This window comes from Prionailurus bengalensis, chromosome A2 (assembly GCF_016509475.1).
Source record: "Prionailurus bengalensis isolate Pbe53 chromosome A2, Fcat_Pben_1.1_paternal_pri, whole genome shotgun sequence".
NCBI lineage: Eukaryota > Metazoa > Chordata > Mammalia > Carnivora > Felidae > Prionailurus > Prionailurus bengalensis.
Window position 1 is genome coordinate 78,882,833 of NC_057348.1, and position 17,972 is coordinate 78,900,804.

At 35.3% G+C, this 17,972-nt stretch overlaps 1 protein-coding gene across 4 annotated transcripts in view; it reads right to left on the reverse strand.

Moving 5' to 3' along the window:
• The window catches only part of KMT2E (lysine methyltransferase 2E (inactive)), a 100,460-nt gene that overhangs the window by 57,910 nt on the left and 24,578 nt on the right, over positions 1-17,972 (reverse strand). For 2 of the 4 annotated variants that reach the window (XM_043588639.1, XM_043588636.1), the window contains exon 2: positions 13,692-13,876. In XM_043588639.1, the coding sequence (XP_043444574.1) occupies positions 13,692-13,762 (71 nt within the window). In that variant the 5' untranslated portion in view covers positions 13,763-13,876. Of the gene's footprint in view, positions 1-13,691; positions 17,312-17,972 lie in introns of all 4 variants that reach the window. The other 2 variants (XM_043588637.1, XM_043588638.1) reach the window with 2 other exon arrangements.

The window sequence follows — 17,972 nt, forward strand, 5'->3', positions numbered from 1 at the left end:
ATTACCATATGATCCAGTAATTCTACTACTAGATGCCCAAAGAAAATGAAAATACTGATTTGAAAAGATATATGCATGCCTGTGTTTACTGCAGCATTATTTACAATAGCCAAGTTATGGAACCAACCCAGGTGTCCATCAGCAAATGAATGGATGAAGACGTGGTATGTGGGTACATATACATACACATATGTACACATACACACACACAGGAACATTACTTAGCCATAAAAATGAATGAGATTTTGCTATTTGTAACAACATAAATGGACACAGAAGGTATAATGCTAAGTAAGAGAAAAAGACAAATACAATTTTACTCGTGGAATTTAAGAAACAAAACAAATGAACAAAGAAAAAGAAGAGACAAAAATAAACTCTTACATACAGAGAACTGGTGATTGCCAGACAGGAGGGATGGGTGAAATAGATAAAAGAGATTAAGTGTGCACTTATCATGATGACCACTGAGCAATGTATAAAACTGCTGAATCACTATACTGTACACCTGAAATTAATATAACACTGTATGTTAATTATACTTCAATAAAAAAAGAGAGAGAAAAGAATTTGTAAAATTCAGAGCAGAGTTAAAGGTATGGAGAAGGGGCCAGAGATGAAGGCAGGTAAGTCAGCCAAGGACCAGTTCAAAAAGTACCCTAGGTATCTAGCTAAGCCACTAATAGCTGTTTCTCCACCAAGCAAGGTTACAATGTCATCACAGAAGCAGCATTTCAAGATAAAGCTGAGGGCTTCAAATGTGAGGTGAGGTTGAATAATCTGTATATACTTCTCCCAGATTCAGTAGGTTCAAGAAAAGATCTGAGCCTGATCAGAGGATGTAAAGAGTGCTTCCTCTCCAAGACTCCTTCCCCATCCCTACTTACAAATAAGTTACCTTTACTCAGTTTTCTTCACTGAAAAATACTTAGTACTCTGTCTAGTTTCAAAGTAATTTCACATGAGCAAATGGTACCCAGGGTCCAAATTAGTAACTTTTTTATTTAAGAAAGAGATATTAAAATGTGCAACTTGCTATTTCAACTAATAATTTCTGCAATTGAGTTCCTTCAATTCTCAAGTACGGGACCAACTCACCATGGTGACTTACCCTACATTAATTTTTTTTTTAAGTAGGCTTCAGGTCCAGCTCAGAGCCCAATGTGGGGCTTGAACTCGCAACCCTGAGATCAAGACCTGAGGTGAGATTAAGTCAGACAACCAATTGAGCCACCCAGGTGCCCTTACATTAATTTTTATTATGTACAGAACACAGCACATTAGCCACTGTTAGATTCATGCGGTATTTAGTTACTTTCAACAACATGTTGAATAAAACTTTCACAAATATTTCATTACATAAAGATGACTTATCTCTTAGTAATCTCTTAATTTGTCAATTACACTTCAATTACACTATCAACAAGAAGTTCCTATTAATTCTCTAGCAGCCTTCCTTGCTTTTGAAATCTTACCAAAGTTGGCACTCATTTGCCAAATACGTTTTAGAATATCTTTTCATCCACTTAATTTGTTTTTTAAACGTTTATTTATTTATTTTGAGAGAGAGAACACAAGCAGGGAAGGGGCAAAACAGAGACAGAGAAAAATCCCAAACAGGCTCCACGCTGCCACCACACAGAGTGACATGGGGGTCGAACCCATGAACCATGAGATCATGACCTGAGCCAAAACCAAGAGTTGGATGCTTAACCGACTGAGCCACCCAGGTGCCCCTCATCCACTTAACTTCTAATTATTACATGACATGCCAAACTTCTTTTCGTCTTCCCTTCCCTTTAACAGACTGTTCTGAATTCTGAAAGAAGCTTTTTGTTTGTTTTATTTACAAGAGCATCTTTTATTTGGCTAATTAGCCACACAAAGCTTAAATGAGATTCAAGTGCCCATCTTTGATGTTCAGCATATTACTACCAAGCTTCCAAAAAGGAATCTTTACACAGACTCTAGAGTTAGGAAAATGAAATTATATATATATTTTAATGTTTATTTATTTTTGAGAGAGAGAGTGCAAGCAGGGAAGGGGCAGAGAAAGAGGGGGACAGGGGATCCAAAGCGGGCTCTGCACTGACAGCAGTGAGCCTGATGCAGGGTTCGAACTCAGGAACCCATAAGATCATGACCTGAGCAGAAGTCTAATGCTCAACCAATAGAGCCACCCAAGTAACACAAAATTATATTTTAAACTCCTACTTTTAACTTCACACTCTGGGAAATTTCATCATTTAATCTGTCATCAGTTAAAGAAAATGTGATTTAAAATTTCCCAGTCAAAATACTATCACTTAAATCCCATCACTTGTTAAAATTCTAATACTGGAGAATTTTATATCCCTCCTGCTTCTACATTCTGTCCTAACATACTCTATTACAGTCATATACAGTCACTTGGGTGATATACATAGTATATCATAGTTGTTGTTTTATTTCTGCTAGCTTCCTAATGCCTTTATTTCCCGGCTTCCTGAAATAGGTACTATCCAGAACAGCTACTTTAAAGAACTATAGCATTCACCTCACTGAAAGCACACCAATTGCAAAAGATTTTTTTACATACAAGAGACACTTTGTTCAATTCTATAACCCCTTACATCTTTCTACAAAGGAGAGGCTATAAAATATTTCCAGCTTTAGTTTGGTCTCTCCTAAACAACTGAAATAAAATCGGCTAAGATATGAATATTCAACAATCATTTCTACGTAATAAGCTTCAGGGTTAACCAAGAGACCTACCTTCAAACAACAGCATTCATGACCCAATCCTTATATGCCAGGCCCTGTGGGAGGTGCTGCACATCGAGTGATATATAATAAAGCAGATGTTTGTAACTCATGAAGCTTGTATTTCAGTAAAAAGGACAAAATAATGAAAGAAAACAAGACTGTTTCAGAGGGATTCTCAGATACTATTTTAGACAGTGTGCAGAGGAAAGGCCTCACTGAAAAGTTATATTTGAGCTCAGCTAAGACTATGCTAAGAGCAAAAAAAGAACGCTGCAGGTAGCTGGAACAAGTACAAAGTCCCTGGGACAGTAACAAGTTTAGACTGTTTAAAATAACAAGGAAAATAATATCCATATGGGAACAACAGTAGGCTAAGGAGAGAATATTGAGTAGAGACTAATAAAGTGGGGTCTATGGTGCCAAAAGAAGTTAGGATTTTAAGCAAATCAAAACAAAACAAAAGAATCACTGGAAGGTTTTCAAGTGGGAGAGATTTAAGATTTGGTTTATGCTTCAGAAGAATCATATTACGTTCCATAAAGAGAATGAATTGTAGACAGCAAAAGACAAATACGGAGATTACTGTAGTATCCAGGTGCAAGATGAACAGGGCTTAGACTAGGACAACGTAGAAATGGAGAGAAGTGCACTGATTCTCAATGTATTTTGGAGGGAGACAAAGGATTAACCAATGAATCAGATGTGGTGGGTGACCAAGAATGACACCTTCGGGCTTTGGCTTAAGCAAGTGGATAGAGATGGAGTTATTTGAAGAAAAAGATGAGACTGGAACAGAGGGAAACAGATTTGGAGGAAGAAAATCAAGCGAAAAATGAAAAAAAGTAGCCAGTTAAGTGTGGTAACCACAAAGCCAACAGAGTTAAATCTTTCTAGTAGGAGGAAATGGTTACTTATATCAAATGTTGATAAATCTATATAAATTATAGGAAACTACTAATTAGCCTGACAATATAGATATTTATAGTGGTGTTGTGTGGCTTAATGTTGAGTGCAAACTCTTCCAAGGTGTTTGCTATAAAGAGGAACAGAAAAATGGATTAAGAAATAAAAAGGGGCAGCAGTTTTAAGATATTTGTCTGAGATGGGAATGATCTAATTAGAAAGAAATTTGAAGATGCAGGAAATACTGGATACCTGGCAGGTGAGAGTAAAGTGTAAAGATCCTGAAAGATGAGGGGGGATGAGATCCAGAGAGCAAGTGAAAGAACAATGCTCTATTAAAAGTGACATTTTTCCATTTTATAAGAAGAAAAACAAAATTTGAATGTAAGATTTTAGATGTGGAGCTGTGTCCCCAGCATCTAAAACAGTGGATGGTAGAATATAAGCCCTTAAATAAGTATATATTAATAAGAAATTCCTATCAAGTGTTTTTACATTTTAAAATAAAGTCATACCACTGAACAGTGCTTGCTTAAGCCAAAGAAATCAGAGAAGAATGGAACTCTTTACCTGAAAGAGTACTCAAGATTCACTTTCTGTAAACAAGAAGTCAGCAAACTATGATCCCTGAACCAAAGCCAGCACAATGCCTGATTTTGGAAATAAAGTTTTATTAGAACTCAGTTATGCCCATTCATTCATATATACTATCTGGCTTTCCAGCTATAACAGAGCTGAGTAGTTTCAACAGAAACCATATTGTTCCAAATCTTAAATATTTACTCTTTGGCCCTTTCAACAAAAAGTCTGTGGACTACAGCTCTAAATTTAATTTAATTTTAAATTCAAAAATAATCTGTAAAGTGAAGAAGGATTCTCTACAACACACATTGTAGAGACACACATCTCTATTTTACAGTCACGAAATACCTAAGAGGTCTAGTAATGCAGGGGTAGTCCCATATAGTTATGGGTAGAGCTCATGAGATAGAATTAGGTTGAGGAAGATTTGGAAGTCATGAGCATGTAGGAAATGGTGAAAAGCTACAGAAGTGGATAAAACCTCCAGGACACTTTACTAGAAAGCATAAATACTTAACACTTAGGAAAGAAACATTAAAAAAAAAAAAAAAGATTAATGTATAAAAAGAAAACCAGATGGAGAATAGTTTGGTGGTTTCTTATAATGTTAAACATAGAATTAATTTATGACCTAGTAATTCCACTCCTAAGTATATATCCCCCCCAAAAAACTGAAATCAAAGACTCAAATAGATACTTTACACCAATGTTCACAGCAGCATTATTCACAATAGCCAAAAGGTGGAGACATCCCAAGTGTCCATCAACAGATGAAAGGATAAACAAAATGTAGTACATCCATACAACGGAATATTATTCAACCATAAAGAAGAATGGAATTCTGATACCTGCTACAACGTGTATGAACTTTGAAAACATTACACTAAGTAAAAGAAGGCAGACAAAGATGGATAAATATTTTATGATTCTATTTATATAAGGTATCTAGAAGAAGCAGGTAGAGAGAGACAGTAAAATAGAGGTCACCAGGCGCTGGGGCTGGAGGGGATTAAAGAGGTTTAGATAAGTACAAAGTTTCTTTTGGGGATGATGAAAAAGTTTGGAAACAGATGTGAGATGACTGCACAGCACTGTGAATGTACTTAATGTCACTGAATTGCACACTTAAAAATGGCTAAAGTTATAAATTTTATGTTATTTATACTTTGTTACAAAAAAAATCCAAACTACAAAAAAGTTGGTTCACTAAAAACTAAAAACAAAGGTACTGAGAATCATAGTATCAAATCCTGAGAGAGCAAGCAATATAAGGCCTGAAAACAACCCATTAGCCTCAATGTCACAGTAGCATGGTCAAAGTAAAAGCCAAACTGTATACAGCAGGTGGAAGAATTAATAAAAGGGAGAACAGTGCAAGGATCCAAACATATGAATGGACCTACAATTTAGAAATGCCCAAGGAATTACCAAAGTGAGAGCCACAGATAACACTTTAGAAAGGGTCAAAATTTAATCCAAATTAGCTACTCTCAGGACCTCCTTCTGACTCCTTGAGGTGATGTTGGTGGCCTGGAGAAAAATGAAATACTGTTGCTAAGACCTGGTAAGTAGAGCAGACAGAACAAAGATGTGGTAGGCCTGCTTTGCATCTGGCCCCAAAGGAGTGTTCAGGTCTGGTTTCCTTTCCCTCAGACTACAAGCAGATTTGTTCTGGCCGAGACCTGCAGGTAGACCTCCTGGTCAGTCTAGACAGGTTTAGCGTAAAGGGCAGTTTCTGGACCCTCAGACAATGTTATAATGAAGCCAGGGGTGGAGGATCAGTTGCTGAGTCCTACTTGTGAGTTCCTACTTAGGGACAGGGTACAACAGGACAGCAACTGTTCAGAGAAAAACTCTCTGCTGCTCCAAAGTGATATTCAGACACTGTCCCAGAAGGTATTCTGAAGATCACATGGTCCAACCTCCAGCTTTACAGACCCGATGACTGATCCTAGTTTCAAAAACTCTAGATTGAAGCACCAACTCTACCACAAAGTCACTGTGTATCCTTGGGACACGTCACATAACTACTTTGGGTCTTAGTTTCTACATCTGTAAAATGAACTCTTAACTCCAAGTCATGTGGTGTTATAAAAGAAAGAAAATACTAAAGTCCAGATCTCTTAAGTTGGTCTAGCACTTTTCCCACCAAACAGCACTGTACTCACTCTGCCTATGAAATTTACTAGCGTGCTAGTTATGCCTGTGGATTAGTGACTTAATGGGATAAACAGCTTTACCTTGTTTTTATATTACACAATGGCAGTATGTGTCATTTCACAGAGTTACACAAAGCCTGAGTTCTAGAAATCCAGAATCTCTGCCAGTTTAATTTTCATTACTTCAGACTTCATAAATATGCAGGATATTTTTGTTTATCAAAAGTAAAATTATTCCTTTATGTAGTATTTCCATTTGTAAAAATGAAAAGTGGTTTGTGGAACTTTACAAATTAAAAATCTTATTTATACCAAAATATCCTTATTCTTTAAAAAGGCATCATAAATTACCATCCAAGGCACATTATGCATTCTTACTGCAGACATTTAATTGAATTAGGTGAACTGAAGATCTAAAAAGTGAAAGTACCAATCATGAAATTATTTATGAATAAGGGAGAAAAAGAACAGCTTAGAATAAGTGAATAAATAAGCTCTAATTCTGGGGCGCCTGAGTAGTTCAATCAGTTCAGTGTCTGACCTTGGCTCAGGTTATGATCTCGCAGTTCATGAGTTCCAGCCCTGCTATCAGGCTCCCTGCTGTCAACACAGAGCCCGGTTAGGATCCTCTGTCGCCCCTCTCTCACTGCCCCTTCCCCACTTGTGTGCACTCGCTCTCTCTCTCAAAAATAAATAAACCTTTAAAAAAAAAACAAACTCTGATTCCTCAGAAATAGGACTTTTATGATTTCCTTCTTCTTCTTCAACAAAAATTTAATTTCTTCCCTGTTTATACCTTCGAAATTCCATTTGATTTTAATGAGAAGTTTGTATCAGTGCTTTAGGTAAAACCTCTAGTTTTCCTTTTAATGTTAAGATATTCAGTAATACACACTTAGGTATCAGTAATGACACATGGACAGACTGACTCCCTAATTATTACAGTAATGGGTGTAAAAGATCTCCATGAGTTCTCAATATATTCCTTCAGATTTGTGATCAAAACTTGTAAATTTCTTTCATCCTTGTTATAACCTATTATTTTCCAAAGATAACATATGAAAATTACACACATTATAATAATATACAAGAAACTTTTGAAAATGGAAAGGTTTGGTATGACAACTATCCTCAGTTTATTTCATGTGGCATTTTACTTCATTTAACTCATCCACATCCATTAACAAAATCTGGCTCTTCTGACCTATGTGGCAGTATGGATCGGGAGCTAAGCAACCCTGGGTTCAAACATAACTCCACTTTTTGCAAAATGGGAATAATACTGGCCTTTCTGCTGGGATGATTAAGAGATATTAAACACTACGTTATAGACAGTTGTATGGATGTACTGAGCTTTGCATTCAGTATTACAAGTGGAAATAAAGTTAGAAAAAAAAATGTTTATGATTAAGTATGAAACAAATGAGAAATTCAGCATCATGTGAAGAACACTTCTAAATACTGCTAGCACAGTACTGTAAAATAGGCTTTTAAATACTAAAATAAAACCACTTTTAAATGAAAGCACCTCCAAATTAGGATAAGCAAATCAACACTTTGAGAGCAATAGAAAGTATTAGTTTCTTGATAGTAGATTATGTGTAAAGAAACCATAAGTGAAAATGTTAAGCATCAGAGAAAATGAACAAGTAATATGCTACTGAAAACATTTCATTATACACAAAACATTTTAGCATCATCAATCATACAAATTCAGACTAAAAGCACCCAAACACTTAACAAGTAATGAACTCTGTCAGCAGGTGGCTCTAGTGACACTGAAATAACTTAATATCAGACACTGGCAAAATACAAGAGGTAAAAATGTACTGACTCTCAGAAATTTGAAGTCAAAAGAGTCACGTTAATACCTCAATCCAAGCCCTCTTTTTCAAATTAAGATAACCAAAGTCTACAATGACTGTCATATTGAAGGGCTCACTAGTATGTTAGTGGTAGAACAAAATTGAAAACCTATGTATCTCTTTTTCACTACTCTCAGTCAACAAATGAGCATTTACTATGTTGCCAGGCATAGTACTGGGAGTCCTCCTCCAAAATAATTCACCTCTAATTTACACATGTCACATTTACTCATTTGTCCACCTCACTCAAAAGTAACACATAATTATATAAAAAGCTCACATTAATGATTTCTAATGGTACCAAGGTACTAATAGTAACATTAAAAGGAATACAACGTTTGCAATCTTGTTCCCAGTCTCTGAGAGAGAAAAGTAGCTTGGCATTTCTTTTTTAAAAAGGCTATGAAAGACAAAATTTAACATTCCCCATTTAGGGGCACCTGGATGGCTCAGTCGGTTGTGTCCGACTTCGGCTCAGGTCATGATCTCACAGCTCGTGAGTTCAAGCCCGCGTCGGGCTCTGTGCTGACAGCTCAGAGCCTGGAGCCTGCTTTGGATTCTGTGTCTCCCTCTCTCTGCCCCTCCCCTACTTGTGCTCTGTCTCTCTCTCAAAAATAAATGTTAAAAAAAATTTTTTTTTAATTTAACATTCCCCATTTATATGTCTTCCCACTTTCTAGCTCCAGAAGGGTTTCCCGTCTTTTTTTTTATTTAACCAATTTAGGAATTCAGATCGCTGGAATGCCAGAGGTAGAAGAGGTAAAAAGAAAGTGAGGAGATACGTTCTACCTATTAGAACAAAAAATATACAATTCTAATACAGCTGACTTCTGGGTCAACTTTCCTGTCTAATGATAAAGGAGTCTAGGTTTTCTTCAACATTCCTTATCCTTGAGCAAAGACCTGTGAATATCTTTGTTATATGTAGTCATTTATTATACTGAATTTACTACTGCTAGAACTAAAGCTACTACTTACATGTGTCAACACAGTTATGTTACATAAATCATTCTCTGTAATATTAGTAAAAGAGCTATAATACCAAAAAGGCCTAAAATGAACACATTATTAAGTTCTGCCTCTGCCACTTTTCTGCTCTGTGACTTCAGTTTCCTCACCTATAAATTAAGAATAACAGTATGTGCCTTATATCTTTATCTTCCTTATTCAGAAAGAGATTCTCAGATCTCACTTTCACAACTAGCCTATAGCCTAAGTTTCCCCATTTTCTTCTTCTCTGAGGTCCTACCACTTTGTTAGTCTAGAGCTTCTTTATCCAATACAGTAGCCACTGGACATACACTGAGCACTTGAAATGTGGCTAGTTTCAATTAAGAGGTACTGAAAGTATAAAATACATACCAGATTTTAAATATTTTTAGTGTGGGGAAAAAAAAGACATGAAATATCTCATTCATATTTTTATAGTGATTATATATTAAAATGGTAATACTCTGGACATAGTTAAAAAATACATAACAAAATTAACCTTTTTTAAAAACTTTTTTAATATGGACACTAGAAAATTTTAAAGTACACATGACATGCTTCTGAGTACTTTTTTAATTGGACAGCTCTGATTTAGAGTTCTGATTTCCCCACTGATTATACTTTCCTTAAGAGTAGGGGTAAAAGGTTACATCTTACATTTATAACCTGAGCCTCTAGTAAAACACTCCCCAAACAGTTGATGCTTGTAAGTGATGATCCAAAATGTGCTTTCTCTTGGACTACCAGTCTTACCCTATGAAGTTATGCTAAAAGCCAGAAATCTACTTCTATTATTAGCCTGCATTTACAGACACACAGCTAATCAAAAAAATTTTACAGACAGAACTTCCTGGTAAGAAAAGCAGTCTCCTGATTATTCCAGTTATGGTCACTTTGGTAATCAAGTTTTTAAAAATTGTTTTTGCACTCTGCTCAATATTCCCTTTAAATATATTATTACATTTCCACATTTTTTATTGTACCCAGATCCTTCCAGGCACTAGTGAGAAAATCAGTCATTATGTTAACCTGTGTGCTGTAATGGGTATTTTTTAAAATAAAAGGACAAACACAATGCAGGTAAAAGTTTACTGCTAAGATCTAAGTAGTTAACAGGCAATTTTTTAAGGTATCTTGAGTCTCCCCTGTAGCAGTTGGCTTCAATTCCACTTCTATTCACCAAGATCTATGTATTTGTTTTATTAATACTATGCATAGTAAAAATTATTTTTAAATAAAACATCTTCAGTTAAATTTGACTGTGGAATGTCTACAACTTCTTAAAAAAATACGTAGGCTAATGAAACAAAATTTTGTTCTTATTATCCCTAAACCATAGTCTATCAATCTTCACTACTCGGTTACTTCTAAAATATTTTACAATTATTCTTTTTAGTTCAAACATTTAGGTAGAGGGCCAACTCTTGCCAAGGCAATAGGTAACAGAAAGAAGTAAAATACAAGATCCTTAACTCTGAAGGAAAGGCAAAACAAACCCAAGGTTTTTTAAAACTTAGTGATGAGAAGAGCACAAATATACAATAAAGAAGCTGGAGCTGGTGAGAAAAAGGAGTTTTATTTTAGAGACCCAATAATCCAGAAACAAATGCTACCAAGTATGAAAATAACGGACTAGAGCTTTGCAAACCCATTCTTCACAGATCCTGAGCTGGATATTCAACTGCAATTTCCTATCTATAAAATGCTACAGATAGTCTAGAAGAACAAGTAGTCCAATAAATTCTCTTTTATAGCCTTAGAAGTCAACATAAATTTGGTCCAGTACACTAACACACTGAATAAACAATTACTGAGTATCTCCTAGACTGTACTGTAACAGTACAATCTTTTTTTTTAAAAAAACTCATGTATAATTAGAATTATATAGCCACATGAATACAATAAAATGTAATTCCATTAAAAACAATTTAGTTTGAAATAATTATGTAGCTTCACAGGAGGTAAACAAAGAAATAGTGAAGTCCCATGTACCCTTCTCCCAGAATCCTGTGTCTTACACAACTTTTGATTATGTATTTGTAATAAAAAGGAAGCATCATATTAATTACATTAAAGTTTCTTATAAAAGCAACTCTAAAAGTTTTGTTTCTGAGGGAAGGGGGGAAAATGTTATTTAATGGTCTTTTTAAGCTTCCAGGTTTTATATTTTAAAAGAGAATTTAAAAGTTTGAAAATTAAGCCACAAAAATTCTGATGGCTGTCCCATAATAAAAATTGGCACCAGCTATACTTTCTATGTCCACTGCATAGGGGAAGGTATGCCCAAGTGACACATACCTGTACATGGAATAGAAAAAAATAATTTCCTAAAAAGAAAGATAGTCGTTTTGTAATTACCTACAAATTGATCATTTTTGCATAATAAAAATGCCATACATGTACCCAAAAAGATTTGGCTCCATAATATAAATCATACTTATTCTATAAGTACTCTAATAAATGCATTTAATAAAGAAAATAGGAAGTTATCCCCATACGGCCTTCTTTCAATATTATTCATTCCCTTTTGACTGTATAATAATGTATCTTCCATTCTTTTTTTGTTTTGTTTTAATGTTTCTATTTATTTCTGAGATAGAGACAGAGCATGAGTGGGGGAGGGGCAGAGGGAGAGGGAGACATCAAATCAGAAGCAGGCTCCAGGCTCTGAGCTGTTAGCACAGAGCCCGACACAGGGCTCGAACTCACTAACCATGAGATCATGACCTGAGCCGAAGTCAGTCGCTCAACCGACTGAGCCACCCAGGTGCCCCTCTATCTTCCATTCTGTGAATTACTTCATAGCACAAATACTAGATATGACAAAGCACAGATGTATCTCATGCCATTTGGTAGACAAATTCCTATCTAGTATATAAATTTCAGAAATTACATCTTGTATTAACTGCTTAAAAGACTGATTTTTTTAAAAAAGAACCAAGGAGGTGATTATTTTTAGGAAGCAAAGAATCTTTACCAACAAATGCCTACAACTATTATCAGATATGGATTTGCACCTACCAGATGCCTTACATTAAGAAAAACTAGTACTTTAGCCTAGGAACCCTGTCTCCCAAGCACTACTTCCAGGTTCTTTCCTTCCACAGTAGTGTCCCTATTTGGGCAGAATGAGTGGGCAGACACTTGATTAACTGTCTCAAGAGTACCTTGTTAGGAATCTGTTATTTTACAACAAAAATAACTTATACATAGTGCAAAAAACATAATGGCTTTTAAAAACAGCATCACAATAATCATACAGTTAAACAGACCGTATATTAATCTGAAACATTAGAAAGCATCTCTGGGTTTTTCCCAATGGCACAAACAGAAGTGGTGAAAACATTTCAGACCACCTGAAATGCCAGCAAAAAGAGAATAATAAACAGCATTTTTGTCCTCTCCATGTATCAGTTTCAAAGGCCTAAAATAAATTTCCTTTTTTCAAATTTCTATTCTAGTAAGTTCAGCTTTCTGGTCAATTAGAGTCCCACTAGGCCCAATAGATCTATATACCGAATCAAAGAATAAACAGTTGCATCTTTCCATCGTTCAGCTTCCAACACTGCCACTTGAATCCCTTGCAAATTTCCAAAAACAAATAATCAATCAATTGTCACAGCACTAACCTAGTGTTACAGTGACTGGTCATTCAAAAACAAAATATAATGAAATCTATCCACACAATTGCCTAGACCAAATAGTCCAGAGGCAAGGTAAGAACGTTTTACTGAATCCATCAGAAATGGCACTCATAAAAGCAAAAGTTATCAAAATAATCATCCAGCAGAAAATAATCCCTTTCTCTTATTTAAAAGTGGCTTGAATTATTTCAACTCAACTTAAAAAAAAAATAAACCTGGGTAGCTCAGCCAGTTGAGCAACCAACTCTTGGTTTCAACTCAGGTCATGATCTCAGGATCTGTGAGATGGAGCCTTGTGTGAGGCTCTGCACTGACAGAGTGGGGCCTGCTTGGGATCCTCTCTCTCTGCCCCTCCTCTGCTCACATACTCTCTCCCTCTCTCAAAATAAGTAAATGTTTAAAAAATACAAATAAAAAAACTAAAAAAAAAAAGCAAATCCCACATTTAAATGGATCTTACTAGAATATTTTTAAAATTAAGATCAAATTTAAAATCAAATTACTTTTTCAATAAGACATGACAAATCTTACAATTAAAAAAAATTATTATCTTGAGGTCAACAATTAGCAGATGGAAAAGACAAAAAGAAGTGGGAAAAGATACAGCATTTTGGCTCAAAAGTTGTTTGAAAAAGTAATTTTAAAGGAATTTTTGTCTTTAATCTTCTCGTGTTTTATTTTCAACAAGAATCCTAAATGAGAAAAAATATAAATCCAAACCAAGCACTGCTTGGTTATGCTAAAATAACTATATAAAATATTTTGCCTTTCCTATCCCAAACACTTTTAATTTAAATACTTACTCTGAGCCTGCAGCCATTTCCAAGTATGATGTTTCTGCTGTATCAACCCCCAAAGGGATCACTATGCTCATGACGTTCGCCTCTGGTAAATTCGATTACTATGGAGTCCTATGCATTGGTATCCAAAACACTGGGGCATGCCAGCCACAGTGCTCATTGCAAACATCTAAGTGCATCCACAAACCCTGTTTAAAAGAAAAGGGAACAAAAAATTAAAAATAATTTCATATTCCTAACACATTCATACTATAAAGACAGTAAGTAAAATACATGAAGAAAAAGCATTCTTCATTAGAATATTCTTCATTAAAATATCCATATAAACTGGAATTTGCTCAAGGGAGTCTCTACTTTATTTTATTTTATTTTATTTTATTTTATTTTATTTTGGAATTAAGTTATGGGACTGTGATTAAAAGAAGTTTCTGAATCATAACCTTAGAGAAAGAATATAAAATGCCAAAAAGAAAGATGAACTAAGCTGTCTTGCTTAGTGAAGAACCAACAAATATTACTCATTTTCAAAGATAAAATGGAATTTCTTACAGCACTGGTATCCAAAATAAGCCTTCTTGATTCAGTAAGTGATCTAACAAATATCAAGTACTTACTATGCTTTTACATGGATGATCTATTTAATCCTTACAACTCTGAAACAGGGCTCTCCCTTTTACCACTGAGGATAACAAAAGCAAGAAAGGTTAAATAACTTAACCAAGGTTGCTCAGTTTAAGAGATAAAACCAGGAGAGGCACCTGGGTGGCTCAGTGGGTTGAGCGTCCAACTTTGGCTCAGGTCATGATCTCATGGCTAAAGCCCAGCATGGGGCTCTCTACTTCAGGGTGGAGCCTACTCTGGATCCTCTGTTCCCCTTGCTCTCAGCCTCTCCCCGACTCCTGCTCTTTCTCTCTCTCAAAAATTAAACATTTTTAAAAACTAAAACCAGGATTTCAACCAATTCTACTCAGTTATTTATGTATTATAAAAGGAAAGCTATTTTATTTGTAATAAAATCCAATGTTTTAAAGTGGCTGTCATTTTCCATACCACATAAGTACATGTATATTGAGGGAGTTGTCTTATTTCTTCAGTTAGTATTAACTCCCCAGAACTAGTATTTCCTAATACAGGTAATTAGTAGAGAAAACTAATACACTTGAAGTGTTTTTTAAACAAATTTACCAAATAACAAAATATATTCAGCTTCAACATCAATGTTTCTAATCTAATTCACTGTATGACACTTGCATATGATACTCTTTGTGAAATATCTACTCAAAATCTTTTCAGTAGTAAGGGGTGCCTGGGTGGCTGAATCAGTTAAATGTCTGACTTCAGCTCAGGTCATGATTGTGCAGTGCATGAGTTCGAGCCCCACATCAGGCTCTGTGCTGGCAGTGTGGACCATGCTCAGGATTCTCTCTCTCTCTCTCTCTCTCTCTCTCTCTCTCTCTCTCTCTCTCTCTCTGCCTCCCTCACTCCCTACTTGGGTGCTCACATCCCCACTTGGGTGCTCTTTTCAGTAATAATACAGTACAACTTAGGAACAAAACAGATAATACTATAAACAGAAAAGGGCAACAGTCAAAATTGTTTTTCCCGTGTTATACCTGAAATACTGAAGAGCAAGGTTTCTTCAAATGGCAATTCTTATATTTATCTTTAATCTTTACAAGTAACCTTGAGAATAACTATTCAGGTTAATTTCTATTTCACAAGTAATAAAGATTGTGACCTCATACCTTATGGGAGCAAATACCAAAATAGGGAAGTAAAGTGGTAACAGTTGTTTGAATTCTCCAAGAAAACTAGCCTCTACTTTTAAACCATGTATAACTTGGGGAGCTACTAGATTATATTATAATAAAAATATACAATAATAGGCATTTGTGCCTAAAAGTTCAAAACATAGGCTCCGGAGCCTATCTCTAATGCTCACCAGATATATGAGCTAGGCAAGTTATTTAACCTAAGCTTCAGGTTCCTTGCTTATAAAATGAGATTTTATCCTCATAGGGTTTCCATGAGGAAAATAAATGAATGTAAAGCATTTTCATACACAGCACTGCACATTTTTAGCAATCAGTAAGTGGCAGTCACATAAAAAGAGTTGCTCTTACTTCATGGAAAAGCTGTCTAGACCTCATTTAAAGTGATTCTTCTAATAGTTTTTGAAAATAATTATGGTTTTCAACTTGCCATGTTTTTATAATGTGCTCATCAAATTAAAATCATCCTCTAAAAATTAAAGCAGAGTGAGAAAAAGGAAAGATTGCCCTATCTTCTTTGCTGCCCCTGTGACCATATTAGAGTTGCTTCATAAAAGCTGCATTAACCCACACAAAGCTATAAAATTATAAAATTTCCAATTGACAAAACACAACCAATATACAAACTGTAAGTTTGTTCCATTCAAATGTGACAATATTCTATATTTCTTTAAAATGCTGAAAATACAGATGTAACAACAGATAACAATTAAAACTTAAGAAGAAAAACCGTCTTCCTTGTTGGTAGCATCTACCTGGGAGATGTTTTCTTTAGCTCAGCATATCTTTACATTCGACTCACAGAAGTCTTCAATTTTAGACATATGTTGTTAAATATTTAGTAGTGCATTTTTTTGTTTTAACCAGACCGGTAACTAGAAAGCAGAAATCAAATCATTATGTGTTCTTTTAGTTAACTGATTAATAGTTCCAACCTAAAAGAATCTATTTGAGTACGTATCTAATAGTGTGCTCCATTTTTATGTAAATATACAAACTTCAATAAACACTACATTTGAGCTATTTTTAAGTAGCAGTGAAGAGCTTGCCATTAACCTACTTCAGACAATGGCCTGTGTTTGTATGATTACTGCCTGTCTCTCAAACCCTGCACAGTGCCTGGAGCACTCTATAAGGGACTGGTGAATGAATCAGAGCACCTAGAATGAAACTGCAGCCCTGGCCTCATTAGCCAAATGAGTGGTCAACCTATACAATCAAGTGCTATAACAGCAACTTCATGACACCCTCTGCACAAATGCATCGCTCTAAGAACACAGAACTTCATTCCCCAAGATAGACACATCATCACATCTGAAACAGAACCACAAACTCTGTATTTGATTCAACAGGGAAGAGGATCTCAGGAATTTATTCATAGGAGGCCAGAAGGCAAGAGGTCCTATCTATTGAGACCATAAAATGGCAAATATTTTACTATATTCATTAATATCAAAAACTCTATCACCAGAAAACTCACACTGTTTAAAAATTCAGTTGATACTTAAAACATCATAAATTCGTTGGGGTCAAATTGCTGTGTCTTGAAAATTAAGAAGAAAAGAAAGGGAAAGCCAATGCAGTAGGCAGAAAAGGTGTGAGCTTATAACACAGGCATAACTGGAGAAAAAACAATTCAACACAATCCAAACAATTACACAAAGCTTCACATCTTATATGTGAATAAGAAACTGGTTATCCAACTGGCAAGTAAAATATATACAAAGTACATTGAGAACAAATGGCAGCCATTAAAGAAATAATATAAAAGGAAATACCATGAGATGTCTGGTAAATCTGAGGTCCAAGAAAGAACAAATGTCTTCACAAAACCTGCTATCCAGAATAGACCTAGAAACCAAGTGAACATAGGAGTATTGAGCTGTTTTTAAATGGCATAAAATTATCGATGCTTGGCACCTAACATGGCACCTAAAAAACCAAAAGGGCTCACACAAAGACAGCAGCTAATTCTTAAAAAAATAAATTTATTCTTCACTTCTGTATGCAAATAAATGTAAACACAGTAAAGGCAACGATTAAAGCTAAGTATCAAATCAAACTGAGGAGAAACTGAGAAAATACAGTATTAAAAACAGATTTGGCAAAGGCAACAATCCCAAAACGAAAACACATAAAACCCTAAAGAAGGAAAAACAAGATAAAAGGCTAGGAAAAGCAATTACAAAATAGTCTATCAGTTTAAGACTGAGGCTGCTTTTAAGACCACGTTAAAAAGTTCAGGAAGCAAAAAATACCACTGAGAAGATGAATACCATACCCAAAAAGCAGAAGGATGGAAACAGGAGGAAAATTTGTTTCTAATATTACAAATAAAAGTGTATTCTAAAATAATATTTTTTTTTAATTTTTTTTTCAATGTTTATTTATTTTTTGGGGGGGACAGAGAGAGACAGAGCATGAACGGGGGAGGGGCAGAGAGAGAGGGAGACACAGAATCGGAAACAGGCTCCAGGCTCTGAGCCATCAGCCCAGAGCCTGACGCGGGGCT